Here is a 16,779-nt window from a genome sequence, read left to right on the forward strand (position 1 = left end):
CTCAGGCTGGACGCCTGGACACCTAGAGTAGGGAGGGAGTCGCTCCATATTCAAGCAGCCAAAATTAACACTTGGCTGGATGAGGCTAGAGACGACCTAGTCCCGCTGGGGAAAGTAAAAATAAAGAGGCCCCATGATGCACAACGTTGGTTTTCCTCTTAGCTGACGGCGAAGAAACTAGCTCTTAGGCAAGCGGAACGCAAATGGCGCCACAACTACTGCCCTAGACTTATAGCTACATTTTTATCTCTATTCAAGGACTATAAAGCACTAATCTTGCAAACCAAGGCTGAGTATTTCTCATCCAAAATTCTAAACTCCGCTAATAAAACCAAATACATTTTTTCTATAGTGGATGAACTGTCCAAACTTGATAGAGTTACTGTGAAACCCACCCCCTCCCAACATCTGTGTGATTCACTGAATCAATTTTTTACAGAAAAAATCACTACCATTAAGGCAAGCATCCCCAAACTTTTGGATACTTTGCCCTATTTAGGGTGCAAACCTAACAGTGAGGTCTTGGACCATTTTCCTCCTGTTACTATGGATATCTTCTACGGTCTTCTTAAGATGATTGGTACTGGTTCCTCTATGGACAGCTGTCCTCCCCGTATTCTTCAGGAAGCTTTTTCACGATGCCCAGACCCTCCCCTATCACTTATTAACAATTCCCTTGCTCAAGGGACTGTTCCCGATCTCTTCAAACTGGCCGAGGTTGTTCCTATTTTTTAAAAAAACAGCTTCGACCCGCAGGTACCGGGCAACTACCGCCCCATTTCCCTGCTGCCTTATCTGAGTAAGGTTATGGAAGCCCATGTTGCCAACAGCCTTAGCGCGTTTGTTGAACTGACATGCTATTTGGACTCTCACCAAGCAGGTTTTAGACCCGAACACTCTACCGAAACTGTAGTCTTATCAGTGCTGGAGGAGCTACGGAGGGGAGCAGACCAGGGCACTACCCAGGCCCTGGTGCTCCTTGATCTGTCAGCTGCCTTTGACACTGTCGACCATCAGATTTTGGTCGATCGTGTCAATAGCGCCGGGATTTATGGCCTATCTCTAAGATGGGTTACCTCCTTTCTTTGCAACCGCTACCAATCTGTTCGTCTTGCTGGTTTCAGGGCTGCACAAACTAAATTGATGTGTGGGGTCCCACAGGGCTCCGCTCTGTCACCATTTCTTTTTAATTTGTATATCCTCCCATTGATTACTGCCCTGCGCGAGAGGAAGGTTGTGGTGTTCAACTATGCTGATGACCTTCAGCTGATCTTTAACATCGAGTCATCCGCGTCATCGATCTCCAATTTTCAATCTGTAATGCTTTTCATCAGCGACTGGATGAACGCTAACCAACTCAAATTAAATCCAGATATGACAGAGCTTATTCTTACGGGCGGTGAGGTTAACCCGTGGACCTCGAACCTTTGGCCCGCTTCATTAGGGAGTTCCCCGGCCCCGGCACTATCAGTGAAAAGCCTGGGGATCATGATTGGCTGTGATCTTACTATGAAGGCTCAGGTCAGCTCTGTGGTCTCAGCATGTTTTTATCATCTGCGCAAAATTAGGAAAATTAGCAGGTTCCTTTCCACAGAGGCACTGAGCCAGGTGGTCCTGTCATTGGTCATCTCGCGTATTGATTACGCCAACTCCCTCTATGTGGGCATCCCTGCTTATCAAGCACTCCGTCTGCAACGTGCTCAGAATCAAGCGGCCAGGCTCATTCTTGGTCAGCCTAAGCACTGTCACGTGAAGCCCTTACTGAAGAGTCTGCCTTGGCTTCCTATTCTCCAACGATGCCTGTTTAAGCTGGGTTGCACCATTCATAAAGCCCTGTCAGGACGCGGCCCCGCCTTCATTGCCCTTAATATCCAGCGGTACCTCCCATCTCGTGATCTACGCTCCTCCAATAAGAACCTTCTGGTATCCCATGCCTTTAAACGGAAGAAATATGGCGTCCTTAGATATACGATCCTGGCCCCTCAGTTTTGGAACACTCTTCCTCCTACTCTACGCATGATGAACTCATATACCCAATTCAGGAAATCACTCAAAACCTGGCTTTTCTCCCACGTATATGACTGATACTCATTCTCTGTTTGGCACAGCGTCCGTTCCTGTTCATAGCGCCAAGAAACCGTCTGGTGAACGTGCGCTCAAGAAATACAGTTTAACATAACATAACATCTACTAATTGCTAGTGTGACTGCAGTCCTGCGGCTAATGCCGCAACAGGGACATCTCCTAATTGCTTGTGTGACTGCACCCCTGCTGCTAATGCCGCAACAGAGACATCTACTGCACCCCTGCTGCTAATGCCACCACAGGGACATCTACTAACTGCGTGTGCGACTGCAGTCCTGCGGCTAATGCCGCAACAGGGACATCTACTAACTGCTTGTGCGACTGCACCTCTGCTACGAATGCCACCACAGACACATTTAGTAACTGCTTGTGCAACTGCACCTCTGCTACTACTGCCGCCACAGGGACATCTACTAACAGCTTGTGCGACTGCACCCCTGATGCTGTTGTCACAAGAGGGACATCTACTAACTGCTTGTGCTACTGCACCCCTGCCACTAACGTCACTACAGAGACATCTACTAACTGCTTGTACGACTGCACCCCTGCTGCTAATGCCACCACAGGGACATCTACAAACTGCTTGTGCGACTGCACTCCTGCTACTAATGCCACCACAGGGACATCTACTAACTGCCAGTGCAACTGCAGTCATGCGGCTAATGACGCAACGGGACATCTACTAAATGTTTGTGGTGGCATTAGCACCCATGCTGCTAATGCCACCACAGGGACATCTACTAACTGCTGTGAGACTGCACCCCTGCCACTAACGTCACCACAAAGACATCGACTAACTGCTTGTGAGACTGCACCCCTGGTGCTGTTGTCACAAGATGGGCATCTACTAACTGCTTATGTGTCTGCACCCCTGAGGCTAATGCCACCACAGGGACATCTACTAACTGCTGTGCGACTGCACCCCTGCCACTAACGCCACCACAGGGACATCTACTAACTGCTTGTGCAACTGCACCCCTGGTGCTGTTGTCAAAAGAGGGACATCTACTAACGGGCTGTGCGACGTGCACCTCTGCTGCTAATGCCACCACAGGGACCTCTACTAACTGCTTGTGTCACTGCACAACTGCTGCTAATGCCACCACAGGGACAGCTACTAACTGTTTGTGTGACTGCACCCCTGCCGCTAATGTCACAAGAAGGACATCTACTAACGGCTTGTGCGACTGCACCCCTGCAGCTAATGCCACCACAGGGGCATCTACAACCTGCTTGTGCGACTGCACCACTGGTGCTGTTGTCACTAGAGGGACATCTACTAACAGGCTGTGGGACGTGCACCTCTACTGCTAATGCCGCCACAGAGACATCTACTAACTGCTTGTGCGACTGCACCTCTGCTACGAATGCCACCACAGACACATTTAGTAACTGCTTGTGCAACTGCACCTCTGCTACTAATGCCGCCACAGGGACATCTACTAACAGCTTGTGCGACTGCACCCCTGATGCTGTTGTCATAAGAGGGACATCTACTAACTGCTTGTGCTACTGCACCCCTGCCACTAACGTCACTACAGAGACATCTACTAACTGCTTGTACGACTGCACCCCTGCTGCTAATGCCACCACAGGGACATCTACAAACTGCTTGTGCGACTGCACTCCTGCTACTAATGCCACCACAGGGACATCTACTAACTGCCAGTGCAACTGCAGTCATGCGGCTAATGACGCAACAGGGACATCTACTAAATGTTTGTGGTGGCATTAGCACCCATGCTGCTAATGCCACCACAGGGACATCTACTAACTGCTGTGAGACTGCACCCCTGCCACTAACGTCACCACAAAGACATCGACTAACTGCTTGTGAGACTGCACCCCTGGTGCTGTTGTCACAAGATGGGCATCTACTAACTGCTTATGTGTCTGCACCCCTGAGGCTAATGCCACCACAGGGACATCTACTAACTGCTGTGCGACTGCACCCCTGCCACTAACGCCACCACAGGGACATCTACTAACTGCTTGTGCAACTGCACCCCTGGTGCTGTTGTCAAAAGAGGGACATCTACTAACGGGCTGTGCGACGTGCACCTCTGCTGCTAATGCCACCACAGGGACAGCTACTAACTGTTTGTGTGACTGCACCCCTGCCGCTAATGTCACAAGAAGGACATCTACTAACGGCTTGTGCGACTGCACCCCTGCAGCTAATGCCACCACAGGGGCATCTACAACCTGCTTGTGCGACTGCACCACTGGTGCTGTTGTCACTAGAGGGACATCTACTAACAGGCTGTGGGACGTGCACCTCTACTGCTAATGCCGCCACAGAGACATCTACTAACTGCTTGTGCGACTGCACTCCTGCGGCTAATGCCACTACAAGCACATCTACTAACTGCTTGTGCGACTGCACCCCTGCTGCTACTGTTACAAGAGGGTCATCCACTAACTGCTTGTGCAACTGCACCCCTTGCCACTGATGCCACCACACAGATATCTACTAGCTTCTTGTGTGACTGCACCCCTGCCACTAATGCCACCACAGAGACATCTACTAACTGCTTGTGCGACTGCACCCCTGCCGCTAATACCATCACAGGGACATTTAGGAGCACCCTGTTCCGATGCCGACCGGCCCAACACCGCAGGAGTGAAGAACGTCCCAATCCTCTACCCTCACCGTGACCCCCAACACCCGCAATCAAAACGGATGGTGGAGAACACGACACCGGGAGGAGGTGGGTAACAAAACAAGGGAACCCAAGGTCTTGGGGAACACAACTCGTCTCCTCTGGCTTCTTGGCAGCTGACAGCTTGACACAGACGAGACCGCCCAGATAACAAACGGGAGTGTCTTGATACGAAACAGGAATTCTTCCACTGCAATCGTATTGGTTGTTTCTTGCGTAACCCCAGACCAACCACGCCCCCTCGGGAAACACCGAGAATGACAAAGGGGGTGGAATTCACAATTCTTAGGACAAAAAAGGACAGGGGAAAAATGGTATCAAAGGGAATACGAAAGACACCCAAAAAACCCCTGGTATCTAAAAAAGAACACGAAGGTAGCACTAAAACGGCCGTTATTCAGCTCCTTCGTGAAACTACCCAAACACAGCATATAACAAGATGGTTTGGATACAAAAAAGGGATAATAACGGGACGTTAAAACTCAAAGGAAACGCAGCCGCGAATCCCAGAACGTCACCGAAGATCAAAAACAGGTCCCCAATAAAGGGTTCTGAAATGCCCAAGGGAATAGGAAAACAAGGGACAGGGGAAAAAGGGGATCAAAACCCAGCACTAGAAAAGACCGCTGGAACGGAACTCGAAGGAAGGGAAACAAGGTAGAACCACAGGAACAGGAAACACACGGCAAGGGACCAATAAAGAAACCAAGCACCTGTTTCCTGTTGGCAGCCCCCTTTTAAAGCGAGCTCTAGGGAGCGTCCATAAATTCGTATACGCACTTGGCACTTTTAAGAAAAACCGCTAACGGGGAACTAGACAGAAGGAACCAGGCCCCCTTGAACCCCAACAGTACCCCCTCCGGAAAGCCTCCCTACAGGCCTTGGCTTCCCAGGGTGCAGTCGACGAAACAGACTAACTGACCGGGCAGCATGAACCCTACTTGCCGGAACCCAAGAACGGTCCTCTGGGCGATAACCCTTCCAGTCAATTAGGTAATACAGCCGTCCCTTCATCCGCTTGGAATTCATAACAGTTTTAACCTCATACTCCACGTTATCATCTATTAAAACGGGAGGAGGAGGTTTCAACTCTTGAGAAATGGTGACGTATGGCTTCAACAAAGAGGTGTGAAATACAGGATGAATACCATACTCAGCCGGTAAAGCCAACCTGATCGCAACTGGATTCACCACCTTCTGGACAGGAAAGGGACCTACAAACCGAGGCTGTAATTTTCTTGGTCCTGGCAACTTCAGATTCTTCGTTGGTAGCCAAACCCTATCCCCAACTGCATACAGAGGAGCTGGCCGTCTATGCCTATCTGCCTGTGTTTTCATGGCTTTCTTGGACTCAAATAAATGCTGTTGGGCTTTGTTCCAGATTTCAATCAAACCCCTACTCAGGGAATCCACTGCTGGTACCCTCTCAGATGGCTGAATAGGAATGGTCTTGGGATGGAACCCCATTGAACAATAAAACGGTGACATGCCTAAAGCTGAGTGCATGCTGTTATTATATGCAAACTCAGCCACAGTAAGGGCTTGTACCCAACTGCCCGTCAGTGACGTTAGCAAACAGCGCAAATACTGCTCCATGGTTTGATTGGTACGTTCTGTTTGCCCGTCGCTTTGTGGATGGTAAGCTGTTGACAAACGTACTTCCATCTTTAATGATCGACACAGGGCAGCCCAAAAATGTGAAACAAACTGTGCCCCTCTATCTGAAACTATGGCAGTAGCAACCCCATGCAGTCGGATCACTTGGGCCATAAACACATCAGCCAATTCTCTAGATGTAGGTAACCCTGGCAAGGGAACGAAGTGAGCCATTTTTGTGAATAAATCCACAACAACTAAAATGGCCGTAAACCCTGAATCAGGCGGCAAATCGGTCACAAAGTCCATACTGACCGTATGCCAGGGGGATGGAGGCACTGGCAATGGGTGCAACAACCCAGACGGAGACATGTGCGTGGACTTACTAACAGCACACACCGGGCATGAGGCCACAAATACCTGTACATCATGGGCCAGAGACTTCCACCAAAACCAACGCATACACAGCTCTTTGTTCTTATTGCCCCCCGGATGCCCAACCAAGGACGATGAATGACAATATGTAAGAACCAGTGTATGCAATTCGGGGGGCACAAACAACTTCTTTGCCTGATACAATAACCCATCCTTTAACGTGATTCCAGGTTCCGACAGCCACGGAGCCAGATCTAACTGCTTCATTTCATCCTGCACTTTAACCATGAAATCGTCCATGGAAGCACAACCAACTATCTTATCACCAGGAATCATAACACAGAACTCCTCCGTCTTGTTTCCTTGTGACGGATCTGCATAAATCCGAGATAATGCGTCAGATTTCCCCTGTTGAGCAGCTGGCGTATACGTGATGGTAAAATCATATTCATTGAAGAATAGCACCCATCTCATCTGTCTGGGAGTTAAAGCCCTAGCGGACCGGAAAAACTCCAAGTTCTTGTGATCCGTATAGATGGTAATGGGGTGACGAGCCCCCCAAAGGTAATGGCGCCATTCCTCAAAAGACAGCTTTATGGCCAATAGTTCCCTTTCGGCAATCGTATAATTCTGCTCAGCAGGTAGTAGTTTCTTTGAAAAGTACGCAATTGGATGCATCAACCCAGATTCATTGTCACGCTGATACAGCACGCCCCCAAAGGCTAGCTGGGACGCATCCGCCTCTACATAAAACGGAAGAGCAGGATCAGGATGCATCAACACAGGAGCAGATGTAAAAAGCCCAATCAATCTTTCCAAAGCCAACTGTGCCGCAGGCGTCCACTCAAACACCACTCCCTTCTTCAATAATGAAGTCATAGGCGAAACAATGTCAGAGAAATGACTGATAAAACGCCTGTAGAAGTTGGCGAAACCAAGTAGTACCTGTATATCCTTAACACATGCGGGTATGGGCCAGTTAACTATAGCTTCGATCTTCCGGGGATCCATCTTTATACCATCCGCAGATATCAGGAATCCCAAAAACTCAACATGTGTCGCACCGAAAGTGCATTTATCCAGCTTGACAAATAAACGGTGTTCCAACAACTTAGACAAAACCTGCGAAACATGAGCATCATGTTCCTCAAAGGACGGGGAAAAAACCAAAATATCATCAATGTAAACAATCACACTGACATCCAAAAACTCACGCAAAACCTCATTTATAAAAAACTGAAAAGTGGCAGGGGCGTTACACAAACCAAAAGGCATAACACAATATTCAAACAAACCAAACTTAGTGCGGAACGCCGTTTTCCATTCGTCGCCCTCGCGAACGCGAACGAGATGGTAAGCGCCTCTTAAATCAAGCTTTGTGAACACCTTGGCATGTCGCAGCTGGTCTAACAACACCGGTATAAGAGGTAATGGGTACTTGTTCTTTATTGTGACCTTATTCAACGCTCTGTAGTCCACGCAAGCGCGAAGATCACCCTCCTTCTTCGGTCTGAAAAATATGGAGGAAGACACAGGCGAAGAAGAAGGCCGAATAAACCCATTCTTTAACATCTCATCCAAATACTGCCGTAGATGTTTCTCCTCCGGCTCCGACAACGCATAAACCCTACTACAGGGCAAAATGGCCTTCGGAACCAAATCAATACGGCAATCAAAAGCCCTGTGTGGTGGCAATACACACGCCTGATCCTTATCAAACACCTCCTTATATGCCACAAACGAAGGAGGCAAACCGTTCTGATCGCAACCACTCGCTGCACAAGACAACGGAGACACCCTATCAGTCGCCTCACAATAGCAGTGAAGAAGACAATACTCCGAATCAAGCGTAACCAGCCTCCGCGCCCAATCGATTCAGGGATTATGGGCCTGTAACCAGGGTACCCCGAGTACCACCCCAAATGCTGGTGCGGCAATCAGATCGAAACAGACCGTCTCAGAATGCCCATTATCAAATGTCATCAACAAAGGTTCGGTTTGTCGTACAATCGACCCAGAGGTTAGCTCCGTGCCGTCAATAGCCCTCACGGGTTCAGGTTGTTTCTTCATCACACAGGGAACCATCAACGACTCGGCCAACCCAATGTCCATAAAGTTCCCTGTGGCCCCACAATCCAATAATACCGACAAGGAAGCTCTACCACAAGATGAGTAAGCGAAGCAAGCCGATACCGTGAAATGATGCGGGACTCTTTGAACCGCCCCTTGTACGTCATATGGGTTACAAAAACCTCTTTCATGGACTAAAGCACTCTCGCAATCCTTCCCACGAAAGCCACAGCCTTATTCTCCGGGATCCGGGGTGGTTTCGCTGGACACTCACGAGCAAAGTGTTCACCCCTCCCACAATACAAACACAACTGCAACAAGCGCCTTCGCTCCTTTTCCTCTTTGGATAAGGGACCCCGCACCCCACCCAAAGGCATTGGTTCAGGATCTGTTTTCACGCCCCCATTCTCAGATGTTTCTCTCTTGGTTACAGTTGTCCTTGGGGATTGAAACCTGATCTTTTCCCCTTTTCTTTCACTCATACGATGGTTGAGTTTGACAACCAAATCGATGAACTCAACACAATCTTCAGGGGGGTCTACAACCTGAGAGACTATATCTTTTAAGTCCTCGCACAAGCCCTGATAAAACAAAGAGGTTCTTTTGGCCATGGGCCATTGTGTCTCTGCTACTAGGCGATTGAAAGTAGCCACATAACCCAAAAGATCCTGCTTACCCTGCCGGAGCTTTAACAATTCAACATCGCTTGCCTGCATAAAAGCATGCTTAGCAAACAGACTATGCATCTGGTTCTTAAAGGCCAGGAAACTATTCAACACAGCGTCATTGTTTTCCACTAAGGGGACCGCCCAACTAGCTGCAGTACCCAAAAGATATGAGATCACAAACGCTACTTTAGTAGTGTCATCAGGAAAAGCGGTTGGTCGGCACATGAAGTGCAAATGGCACTGGTTCATAAATATAGCATATCTGCTACTATCCCCGGAAAACCTCTCTGGAGCTGCTAGAGGCACCAGTACGGGAGTGTTCACTGTAACGGACAAAGGTGAAGGAGACCCACTCTGCCCCCCACTCCTCTCATATCGAAATGTGGCTGGTTGAATCAATGGGGGCTTAGCCTTAACTGAGGGATCCCTCCCTCTTCTTTTAGTGCTTTCCTTCACCTCACTCAGTGTCCCCCGAAACTCCTGATTCTCCTGACGCAGGGATTGGACTTCACCCTGTATGTGCGCTAAAGCCTGCATGATTTTTATTTATTTAAACTTGTATTGCGCGCAGCTACCCTCAATGGGTTTCCCGGCGCCAGGGATAGATAAAAGACAGAAAACAAGCAAAAGGCCCAAACCAGAACAAACAGTGCAGAGGGATCAATTAAACCGAAGGGTCTTCATTTTTTTTCGAAAAGGGAGGAGATCAGTCTCGGCTTTCAGGGCCGGCGGAAGAGCATTCCACATCTTTGGACCAAGATAAGAAAACGAGCGGCCGCCCATTTTGGCCAGTTTAATTCTGGGGACCAAGAAATTGCCACTAGTGGAAGATCTTAAAGTACAACCAGGCTTATAGACTTGAACCAGGTTCTGCAGGTATTTAGGGGCAGAACCCTGCCGGATTTTAAAAAGAAGGCATAAGGTTTTAAATTTTACACGGTTCGGGACCTTAAGCCAATGAAGGTCACGCAGAGCCTGAGCTGCGGAAGATCTCCAGGGTACATTGCACAGTAAACGAGCTGACGAGTTTTGCACCACCTGAAGCTTATTTATTGTGGCCTTATCGGCCCCAAGAAAGCACATTCCCATAGTCAATGCGGGAGATCACAAGAGCCTGGACGACAGTTTTCCGAGTAGAGCAAGGTAGCATCCATAGGATCTTCTGCAACCATCTTAAGGTGGAGAAACAGATTGCAGCGACCTTTGTTACCTGCTGTCTCATAGAGAGCCTATCGTCGATGAGGAAACCGAGGTTGCGTGCTACTGGGGCTTGATTCGGCAGAGGACCCATATCACAGGCCAGATCTTTATTCTTGCCCAAAATAACAACCTCGGTCTTGTCACCGTTGAGCTTGAGCAGATGGTCGTGCATCCAAGCAGCAACGCGTGACAGGCCAGATTTCAAGGCAGAGACCTCATGGCCCTCACTGCTGGAGAGAGAGAACACAATATGTGTGTCGTCGGCATACGAATAGATTGTCAAACCGGCATCCTCCACGATGGTAGCAGGGGGTCTGATATAGATGTTAAACAGCAAAGGGCTGAGAATCGACCCCTGGGGGACGCCGTATGCAGCTGAATGGACAGCAGATTCAGCTTCTGTCGAAAACACCTCCTGCATCGAAGAAGCCCCCCCTGCTGCCTCCTCAACCATTCTTCACTCGGGCGGTGTGTTAATTCGTGGGCTTGGTTTTCTGTTCCGATGCCGACCGGCCCAACACCGCAGGAGTGAAGAATGTCCCAATCCTCTACCCTCACCGTGACCCCCAACACCCGCAATCAAAACGGATGGTGGAGAACACGACACCGGGAGAAGGTGGGTAACAAAACAAGGGAACCCAAGGTCTTGGGGAACACAACTCGTCTCCTCTGGCTTCTTGGCAGCTGACAGCTTGACACAGACGAGACCGCCCAGATAACAAACGGGAGTGGCTTGATACGAAACAGGAATTCTTCCACTGCAATCGTATTGGTTGTTTCTTGCGTAACCCCAGACCAACCACGCCCCCTCGGGAAACCCCGAGAATGACAAAGGGGCTGGAATTCACAATTCTTAGGACAAAAAAGGACAGGGGAAAAATGGTATCAAAGGGCCCAAAAAAAGACACCCAAAAAAACCCTGGAATCTAAAAAAGAACACGAAGGTAGCACTAAAACGGCCGTTATTCAGCTCCTTCGTGAAACTACCCAAACACAGCATATAACAAGATGGTTTGGATACAAAAAAGGGATAATAACGGGACGTTAAAACTCAAAGGAAACGCAGCCGCGAATCCCAGAACGTCACCGAAGATCAAAAACAGGTCCCCAATAAAGGGTTCTTAAATGCCCAAGAGAATAGGAAAACAAAGGACAGGGGAAAAAGGGGATCAAAACCCAGCACTAGAAAAGACCGCTGGAACGGAGCTCGAAGGAAGGGAAACAAGGTAGAACCACAGGAACAGGAAACACACGACAAGGGACCAATAAAGAAACCAAGCACCTGTTTCCTGTTGGCAGCCCCCTTTTAAAGCGAGCTCTAGGGAGCGTCCATAAATTCGCATACGCACTTGGCACTTTTAAGAAAAAACGCTAACTGGGAACTAGACAGAAGGAACCAGGCCCCCTTGAAGCCCAACACACCCTCTGGTACTGCACCCCTGCTGCTAATGCCACAACAGAGAGTACACACAACTGGCAGACATACACATGCACAAGGACAACCCACTAGCTCCCACTCATCACACAATCAAATTGTTGCAAACCTTAGCAGTAGCCCCATCATCCCTACCCTCCTACTTCCTGGGTAGGGGTGTTCAATTCAGGCTCCCAGCTCCACATCCCTCATGAGATGTACCATTTTGGCTCCTCCTCATCCTCTGGTGCAGGTGACAGCTAGGTTGTGCTAGGCCTCAGAAGGGCACAAGCGGTGCTGTAACCCTCTGTCTCACAAGGCCTGTTGAAGCTGAGCTCTAACACAGAGCGGCAGTTCGGCTTGGGTTAGGTGAGTCACCAGGTGTGGCGAGATCCAGAATGGCAATGCCATGATGATCCTTGCAACATAAGAGGGCAGGTGAACACACGATTATATAGAAAGGAGGCTGAGAAAAGTGAGGGCAGGAATACAACCTAGCAGAAGTACCAACCTTCCCTAATCCCATTGTCTCCTCTCATTGTCTAACTTTATAAAGAACCAGCCCATGAGAACAAACATCTTGATCTAAAGGACTCCTCGCAGCACACATCAGGGCTCATTTTGAGCCTGGGTGAAATTCCTTATTTTGGAATGTCATGCCTACCCTCACCGCTGTATTACAGATGTACGCCGAGAGGCAAAACAGCCATAAGGGTACACTGACTATACTCCACATGCAGGTGCTGTACTGTCACTGTGCTCCCACGGAACCTCTTGGAAGGGTGGAAATGGGGGTTCCAAAAACCCCCAGGCATCCCCCTGCAGTCACTTCCTACACCTACCTGCAGGAGTATCACTGGCCCCTTCAAATGTGACGGTGGGTCTGCCACCCCAGTGTAAAGCTGAATACAGCTGGTCTACATTTCACTAATCTGCTTTTCCCAGTACAGGCAGAAGTCCACACTTGCTATAGGAACAGTGCATCATGGATTAGAGTGCCCTGTCGAGGACTGCACCCAACACACCCAGTTAAAGATGCACTGTGATGCTGACAGGGTAGTGTGCCCAATATATTAGATGGGCCCAGAAAGTCAGTGTCGTCCTCCTTCATGACACCCTCATTGATGGGCCTCTTTTGTTGTAAGAACAATATTTTTCATTGTATCACGTGTGGCCCTATATCAGTGCTTAATTTGCACCGGTTGTTTTTGGTGCTCGGCACCGGCACGTAGTTGTCAATTCAGTACTTATGATCGTCTGCCACTTAGTGGCACTGTATATCTAATTCGGAGACAAGCACAACAAGAATAGTTTATTCATTCAATACAAATTAAAATTAACTAATACCTGCCGCCCAAGCCATTCTTATAGCTTTGAGTACCTGGAATAGTGTGAAGTGACACATTTGTAGGAGTGTGATGGGTATCAGTTGCATTGATACTGTCATCGGCAACACAGGCAAGCTTGCTGCAGTGGCCTCCTGACTAACCCTGGGCTTAGTTCGTGTAGTAGCGCTACGCGTAGCTACGCGAAGTGCACTTCGCACTACTCAATTTACGCGTAGCTATGCTAACTGCGTAGTGAGGTAGGGAAAATGCTGTTCGCACTGATTGCACAGTGCCGGATGCAATAATTGCAAACGGCATCTTGCACAGTGCAAGCGGTCGTTTTCTGCCGCTCAGGTAGATTTGTACTCGAGCGGCAGCGTTCTCAACGCTGACTGGTAGTTTCCCATCGCGAGCGGTCGCGAGCATGCGCGACCACTCGCAATGATAAACCTGACCTCCCCGCGCTCAGAATCTCACCGGAAGGTTTATTTTCCATGCTCGCGATCGGCAACTTGATGTTGCTGATCGCGAACGAGGAAAAAGTCTCGCCGGGATTGTGGTATGCTCGCTCGCGGTCCCCAACATGACGTTGAGGACTGCGAGCGAGAAAAAAATATCTGCTACGCTACGTGTTTTTGCACTATGCTACGTTCAATCCGCGTAGTTGCGCAAACTACGCACACTCCGCAAGCATAGCGTAGTTTTCCGCCCAGGCCTACTCCTGACGAGGCCCCGGTATTTTTTTTTTTTATTATTATTTTTTTTTACAAATGAAGCACAATCTCCTGTATCTATAGAACCTGTGGTGGGTGCCTGTTCCTTGGTTTGCACAAGCCTCGAACACAGCACACAAACAGAGGGAGTTTTCAAATTTTTGTCGACTCACACTCCTTACAAATGAGGAAATGCTTAAAGTTGAGTGTGTGCCACTTCAAGAGCATTCTAAATTACAAGAGAGCCTTAATGCCCTTTCTGGAATGTAGATGTCCATCTACTACTAGTAAAATGGTTCAGAGCACTGTTAGTACACAGGGCCCACAATGAATATTCAGGTCTTTGCTTTCTATGTAATTCGATGCATTGGTGTAAAAAAAATCGCCTGTATTTATAACAGCAATCTGTAGTGTGTGTGTGTGTGTGTGTGTGTGTGTGTATGTGTGTGTGTGTGCGCGTGCTGTGTGTGTGGGTGTGTGTGCATGGGTGTGTGTCACTGCTTAATTTGTAACAAAATAAATGGAGGGCCTTCATTAGGAGGCCACTATAGCTTGCAAGACAGATTGCACCTGCTAGCGCAGCCAATGACACTGATAACACAACTACGAACCATCACAGCCTGCAAGTTAGACAATACAGACTCAAGGCTCCTAAAGCAACAAGAATGGCTTGTGCGACAGATAATGATCATTTTTAATGTAGATCTCCTAAATTAGATAGACTGTGCCACTGTGTGGTAGACTGGCACAACATCCGGTGTTGACAATTAAGTGCTGATGCCGAGCACTAGAAACCACCGGCACAAATTAAGCACTGGGTGTGTGCAAACATTGGTTGTGTCCAGTTTCACGTTTCCAGCTGGGCAGAATGATAGCACTCCCCGGCTTTAACCCTCTGGAACTCCTTCATGAGCCACCTGGAGTAATATGTGAAATTAACATGTTGTGGGATTAAATCACTTCCGCATAGTATCCCTCATTTTAATACAGAAAACTCAAAGAAGTCAAACTGGATTGAGTAACACCACAATTACAGTAATGGATTTATCCCATATTGATTTTACTGCACAGTAATTTTGAGAAAGTCAGAAATACAGCGCTAGTTTAGTCTGTGTGGTATGTGTTTCATGTGGTCCAATGCAATAGTTGTAGGTGAGATCCTGAACATCACTAATATCGATTTACATGAATATGACTTTAGACTATTGACTATTGACTACCACTATATCATCAAGGTAAATTTGTATGAGGAAGTATTGATTTACAATTCCTGGTTTGCTTTTGGCGTTGTTGCTCAAAGGAATCAGCCTGAATATGGAATGAAAACTCAGAAGTAAAAAGCATCAGAGCTGCTTGCATGCTGATCAAGCTTCTATCCCGACAGGATGTTGGCCCGGGAGTCTGTGGAGCTCTGTGAAGAGCTGATCCAGTTGCGTGTTGTGCATCACCTACTGTTTGCGATAGGGAACCAGCATCATGTTGAAAGCCAACGACAGGCCAGCCTCACTCTTGAGGTAAGTGGAGGGGGAGACGTGGGACCTGTTCCTGCTCTTGCAAATCAAAGAGTGTGCAGGCAAGAGGTGAGTTATTGGGATCCATATTAGGGATAACCAATAACTTTCCTTCATCTTAGCATCAGATTGAAATGATATTGACTTGTTTAGTTGTCTGTGTATTTGATTAAGTGATGACGTGTCCCACTGCCACTTGTGAGTATTGAAGAGTGGGGAAGGAGTCTTTGGTGGCAAATGTCTAAATTCTCTTCATGGGGATTCTTCATGTATGTATGATCTTGTCATGTATCGTTTGTAAATGGGATCTGGCCAAATGATCTCTTATCATTTTATTTTTTTCTTCTTAGTGCAAATAATGTTTTTCCTTTGGCCATTGAAAGGTTTTTATGATATACTAGGTCAGCTCAAAGGCAACTCTAGGCGACTGCTAACCAGTAAGGGGGTGAGGGCACTATGTTTCTGCTAGTACCATTAATATGTTCTTACTGCCAAAGGAGGAGGGGGCAAAATGTTTATGGGGAGAAAGAAAGAAACTTATTTGACTAGTTGTGCTTTAGTTTCCATCTACTGCAAACCTACGACACATCTGACAAGAATATGTTGTCTTTGCAGTTTTTTATTCGGTCTTTCCCCAGAGTGGGAGAACATGTAGAAAAAGCGATTGGAGCGAAACTATACCGTCTACTACTGGTAAATTAGTTTGTTTTTGTACAATCATTGTTATAATTTTGTGTGCGCTTTGCATATTGTATCCAGCCAGGATTCTGACAAGTTTCTCCAAAGTGTCACACCAATAAGTGGATTACCATCGAGGGAGGAGAATAATTCTAAAAAAACATATTGAAAGTATGGATAGACAACATCTTACAAAGAGGACCCTTGGTCTGTTTGGGTAGATGTGCAGTCCAGGACAGCAGCATTCTGATTTGTCGTGGTTTCCCAATGATGCAAGAAGTGGAGGCATGATGAACAAAGGTATTTAGCAGTCACAAAGCCTGCTTTGCAATGTGCAAAAACCATTTTTCAAGTCGCAAAAGTCTTTCTGATTTGCAAAAGGGCTTTAGCAATCCATTACTATTTACATCTAGAAAAGGCCTTGAGAGTCTTTCTTCCTCCTATTTGAGAGTCACCATGGTATGTGTCAATGGTTTAC

At 47.8% G+C, this 16,779-nt stretch overlaps 1 protein-coding gene across 6 annotated transcripts in view; it reads left to right on the forward strand.

The window, feature by feature from the left end:
* The window catches only part of ARMH1 (armadillo like helical domain containing 1), a 649,433-nt gene that overhangs the window by 422,014 nt on the left and 210,640 nt on the right, over nt 1-16,779 (forward strand). For all 6 annotated transcript variants that reach the window (XM_078671741.1, XM_078671739.1, XM_078671740.1 and 3 more), the window contains 2 exons: nt 15,497-15,626; nt 16,239-16,316. In XM_078671741.1, coding sequence (XP_078527867.1) covers nt 15,497-15,626; nt 16,239-16,316 — 208 coding nt within the window. The remainder of the gene's footprint in view (nt 1-15,496; nt 15,627-16,238; nt 16,317-16,779) is intronic.

This window comes from Lissotriton helveticus, chromosome 1_2 (assembly GCF_964261635.1).
Source record: "Lissotriton helveticus chromosome 1_2, aLisHel1.1, whole genome shotgun sequence".
NCBI classification, from domain to species: domain Eukaryota; kingdom Metazoa; phylum Chordata; class Amphibia; order Caudata; family Salamandridae; genus Lissotriton; species Lissotriton helveticus.